Source organism: Lactuca sativa, chromosome 3, assembly GCF_002870075.4.
Source record: "Lactuca sativa cultivar Salinas chromosome 3, Lsat_Salinas_v11, whole genome shotgun sequence".
In the NCBI taxonomy this organism is placed as follows: Eukaryota; Viridiplantae; Streptophyta; class Magnoliopsida; order Asterales; family Asteraceae; genus Lactuca; species Lactuca sativa.
In genome coordinates this window covers 11,189,324-11,194,720 of record NC_056625.2, presented here as the reverse complement: position 1 = coordinate 11,194,720, position 5,397 = coordinate 11,189,324, and the positions used below count along the sequence as shown (strand labels likewise).

Here is a 5,397-nt window from a genome sequence, read left to right as displayed (position 1 = left end):
CCCTAAATTACACAATGTATATTCACTCAATCAACAATAAATTTCAACTTTTTAAAGTTGAGTTATTACTTATTTTAAAGTCGTGTCATAGTCTTCATAATTTCTGGTCCCCTTGATAATTATTATTTTGTTTTACCAAAATTTAGATATATTAGTTAAAGAGACATATAGGTAGGGTGACAATTGTGGACACAACACGACACGAAACGAAATTGGGACGAAACTGAAATTTGAATTCGTGTTCGTGTCAAGTGTAAAAACCACGATATCGTTTCATATCGTGTTCGTGTTCAAAATTTGTCACGATATTGACACGATTTAGCATTTATTTGTCGTGTTTTTCGTGTTATGTATGATTAAATATTAATTAAATACACTAATTGTTATATTATGTTATTTTTTTCGTGTTGTGTCGTGTTTGTCGTTTTTTAATTGATTCGTTTTCGTGTTAGTTAAAAAAACACGACATCATGTCGTGTCGTGTTCGTGTTACATAAAACTTTGTCGCGTCGTGTCGTGTCAGACAAAAACACGACACGATGACCCAATTTGACACCACTACATATAGGCATAGCATGTGAAAAGAGTAACATCATACTTTTACACAAAAAACTTATAGATGATGTTTGGCGATTTTAGTAAATTATTTGTTACATGAGTTATTTAAATAAATAGAGATTTATATAGAGGGGTTTGTCTTTCTTGATAATTTATGAGATGAGAAAACGTAAAGATGATCTCATGTATATGAAACATAATACCATAGTAAAAAGTATAAACATAGTAAACAAAGAAAAAATAGAGTATACCAAGTATACAATATACTGAAAATATTCATAACCCAACATGAATAATTTAATCACCCTTCATTGAAAAAAAAAGATATATAATATTCATTACATGTATATATTATTTATTCGCAAAAAAATAAAAAAGGTAATAACTTGTGAAACACTTGGATATTTTCACAATCTAAATTTGCCAATTCTTTTCTTCCTGGCAATCAGGTAACCTGTGAGATGTCTTAGTTTATGACGCTTTTGATCGTGTGACCATAAAACCGTCTGTGATGCAGCATAAAGTAAGCCGATAGTGTACTTTAGTTCTTATATATCATCGCACCAATAATAAATAATAATATTAACAATTCATCGACTCTCGATCACGTGCTATCCCCGTGCTACCGATTTTGGCCACTATGGGTGCCAAATCCCGTGGGTGGAGTTTCACTTTAAGACCGTATTTCATAAACAGAGTTAGTGACATCTTTTGCTCTACACGGTGGCCGGGAACCACCGAGAGGCGGTGGCGGAGCAATACAGCTGCCGCTATCGACTTCATTTGTAAGTATGCCAAGTCCTTGCCTAAACAAATTCTGGGTCCGGCGTTGAATGAGACAAATCGGAATTGATCCTTCATGATCTCGAACTTTTTACCGTCGTCGGTTAACCACCGCTCCGGCCGGAACTCGAGAACGTCTTCTCCCCAGATGAATTTCATCCGACCAGTGGAGTAAATTGAATAAGTGACGGAGGAACCAGCCGGAACAACCGTGCCGTCTGGTAGGATGTCATCGGCCGCGACGTGCTTGGAGTCCTCCGGAACCGATGGGTATAGCCGGAGTGTCTCCGTTAATGCTGCTTTCAGATATGTCAATTGGTCAACTTCTTCGAAGCCCAAAGGCTCCTCTAACCATTTACTCGTGTCACTGCCACGTGTCTCTATTAAAACTGCACACAGCTCTGTCAAGATTTTCATTTCGACTCTGGGATTTCTAATTACGAGCCAAAAAAACCAGCTCAACGCCACTGATGACGTGTCACGTCCAGCTAAGATGAAATTGAGTGCCACATGCTGTAGGAACGTGTCTGAGTATGACTCTTTCTTCTTCATGAACCGAGAGAGCAAGTCATCATGGGGGGTGCCACCGTCGGCGCCGACCTTATTCAGCAACTCCAGCTTACGTGTATTAATGACAGCTGTCAGATAGGTGTCCACGTGGTTTAAGCTTTGGCTCAAGTCAACCTCCATACCGAGCCCAAGCATTTTCTTCAGCTTCCATATACTCTCCGGCAAGATAAAGCGTTGCAGGGTGGCTTCAGTGGCTCGGTCAAAAGCCGATGCGAAGCTATTTTCCGGTAAACCGGGGGATAAAGTTTGTGGGTCCATTCCGAAAGCCAAGCCGCATATGTTATCGAAAGTGAGCCGAAGCAAAAGGTCTTGTAAGTCAACCGGCTTGTTTTCAAGCTGAGCTGTTTTTAAAAGGGGACAAAACCTAAGTTTGATAGCTCGGTTTACCCAACGAGCCATGGCTTGTCTGAGGGTCCGGGTGGTGAACTCCAGTGCAGCAGTCTTACGCTGGAAAAGCCACGTGTCACCATCGGAGTTAAAGATCCCTTCACCAAGTAGATCATGGAAAACAGCTTGCCAAGTCGGGCCCTTTGGGTAATTATCGAATTTAGCCTTGAGAATATGTTCAAGGTTTTTGGGATCGCACGTGACAGTCACGAGACCTTGCTTCCGTGCTAGAAAAGGGATGGGAGAAATACAGGTTTGGTAAGTGCCTCCACACGCACGAAGATTATCAGCGATCCAATCATGCATACGATTAGCGTTCTGGATTAAGCCTGGCAAACTGCCCAAAACAGGCCACACACGTGGACCACTTAACGACCGTGTGATTGACTTGAACCATATCACATACGCTACCATACCAGATAAAATAAGCCACCACGTAGACGAATCCATCTCACCCCTTGATCCAACTTCCAATCTCACACCTTAATTAATTACCAACCACCACCTGGAAAACCATGCAACTTCACAACCTAAGCATATGCAAAACTTCCAAGCGGAAAATACAATATTAATATTTCTGCAGACAGTAACTGTTACAGTATTACTCAATTATGATGAATAATTATATAATACCACATATATATATATATATATATATATATATATATATATATATATATATATATATATATATCTTACCAATGAGTACTGTGTAGAATGACTATGGAGGATGAAAGAGTTTCCTTAGAGGGCGATGGAAAAAAAGTATGGGTGGGGAGATAGAGAAAAATGAAGAACAAGAGTCATTTAAATAAGGAACAACGCAAGAAGGTATGATACCAAAGGGAAAGGAGGCTATTAATGAGCTACAACCAATATTATATATATATATATATATATATATATATATATATATATATATATATATATATATATATATATATATATATATATATATATATAGGGTTAGGTTATTTTGTTTTCACTATCTATTGTGTGCATGTATGATTGATTCTGGACCAATCATTTTAGTTATTTTAAGAAAGTAATTAATGCATATTACATGTTGAAGATATAACAGATATTAATTACATCTTCAGCATTTAATATGCATTAATTATTTTCTTAAAATAACTAAAATGATTGGTCTAGAATCAATTATACAGGCACACAATAGATAGTGAAAACATTTGAACCTAACTCTCTCTCTCTCTCTTTCTATATATATATATATATATATATATATATATATATATATATATATATATATATATATATATAGAGAGAGAGAGAGAGAGAGAGAGAGAGAGGGAGGGAGGGGGGAGGGTGTTCATATGTGGATCAATGTAGGTAGTAGGACCAATATGATTTAAATTCGTAAATTAGTAAATAAGGACAGTTTGTTCATTTTATTTTTATAAACAAAAAATAAATTCTTATAAATTTTGGAAATCCTTGTTTTCACGTCTCCAATCTCTTATAGCCTAAATTGACATAAAAGGTCCATCGCTTCAAATTAGGGCTTTATACTCTTCCTTCACCTGTGTTATCTTGAACGAGCAAAAAGGAGTAAGATGTCGACTGTCCATAAATTGAATCAAGAACAAGGAACTTAAGAATAAGATGATTCAGGAAGAAGGGTTGATAGCATGTGGATATTTGTTTCAAAACCAAATATATGGAAACTCGTTAACATCAAGTAAGTTTTGAAATCATCTTCTAATAATATATTATTTCTTTATTTTGATGTTGAGTAATGTCCTTGACCTTTTGGAAATAAGATATTCTAGAATCAAAAGCTATTGGATACAAAACTACAAAAAAGTATAAGTGAAAAAAAAAGGTTCTTCGAAGGAATCAAGAGTTTGTCCGATTATGTTGTTTTACTTTATTATTATTATTATTATTATTATTATTATTATTATAAATGATTTTTTTGCCACATGTTATATTCTTATTCAATTTGTCAAATGTCATTTTGTGGTTATTTTGAATTAATTCTTTTTACACTCAATTTGTCAAATGTCATTTTATGGTTGTTTTGAATTATTTTTTTTTACACATGTCATTTTATGAGTTTTTTTTTTTATTTTATTAAATTCAACAAAACATTTTAATATAATAATTACAATAAATGTAGTAATAAATGGATATCAAGTCCATTAATTAACTTATCTTTTAATTTTCAAATTCCAAATTAAAGCTTATTAGTTTTTTTGTTTTGTTTATTTATTTAAATTATTTGTTTAAATTTAAAAGATAAAAACATTTCAATTATAATAATTGATTATTTTTCTTATTTTCTTATAAAATTCAAAGTTCTCAAATATTTCGATCTTTATATTTAACTTTTTTTTTTAAAATTAACCCATGTATTATATAGGTCTCACAACTAGTTATTATTATATATATGGTTTTTAAGTATTGATGTGATCTTATTTAGCTATGTATTTTAGGTCATTATCCAAATATATTTGAATAAAAATGTTATATTTGAAGATATATGATATTTAATATGTCTTGAAATGTTGAATGTTGAGATGCAAAAGGAAGCAAATGGAGCTGAAACGGACAAAAAACGATAACACCGAAGAAAGACGTTGAAGACGCGTCGCACCTAGTTAAGATGCAGAAAAATTTTGTTTTTTTTTTTGTCTAAGGTGGTTTACGATTTCGTGGCCAACAAGAAAACCCGATATCATCACGTAACAAAGGTATTACCACATCGTGGCGACGTTGTAACCTATAAATTAAGCCGAAATTTAACCCTAAAAATAGATCTTAAAATCCCATTTGTTTTCTGCGAAAATAAACCTCGGGGGGCTGTTAAATTAATGAAATCATTATCCAAAACAATATCATAAAAACCATAGTGAATCTGAGTGCATTAATAAACATCCAAGTACATCAGAGTCATGTAATATGTGAAACTATGTGGTGTGTGCAAGGCAGTCATCCCAAGCTTTTCCCTTACGAACCAGAAGTACCTGAAACATAAACTGCAAACCGTAAGCACAAAGCTTAGTGGGTTCCCCAAAATACCACATATATAATACGAGCTTTGCCCAAGAATACAAATGGGTCTCACCCAATGGGCCT

At 34.2% G+C, this 5,397-nt stretch overlaps 1 protein-coding gene across 4 annotated transcripts; it reads right to left on the bottom strand.

The window, feature by feature from the left end:
• Positions 1-847: 847 nt before the first annotated feature.
• LOC111886517 (cytochrome P450 86A22) lies at positions 848-3,151 on the bottom strand. 4 transcript variants are annotated; one of them, XM_052769155.1, is made up of 2 exons: positions 2,998-3,151; positions 848-2,844 (listed from the first exon to the last, which is right to left on the bottom strand). In XM_052769155.1, the coding sequence occupies exon 2, from the start codon at positions 2,746-2,748 to the stop codon at positions 1,141-1,143; it is 1,608 nt and encodes a 535-aa protein (XP_052625115.1). In that variant the 5' UTR covers positions 2,749-2,844; positions 2,998-3,151; the 3' UTR covers positions 848-1,140. The 4 variants fall into 4 exon arrangements, with proteins under 4 accessions (XP_052625115.1, XP_052625114.1, XP_052625116.1 ...); XM_052769154.1 differs by having other exon boundaries at positions 848-2,803; XM_052769156.1 differs by having other exon boundaries at positions 848-2,875; positions 2,998-3,141.
• Between the last annotated feature and the right edge of the window lie 2,246 nt (positions 3,152-5,397).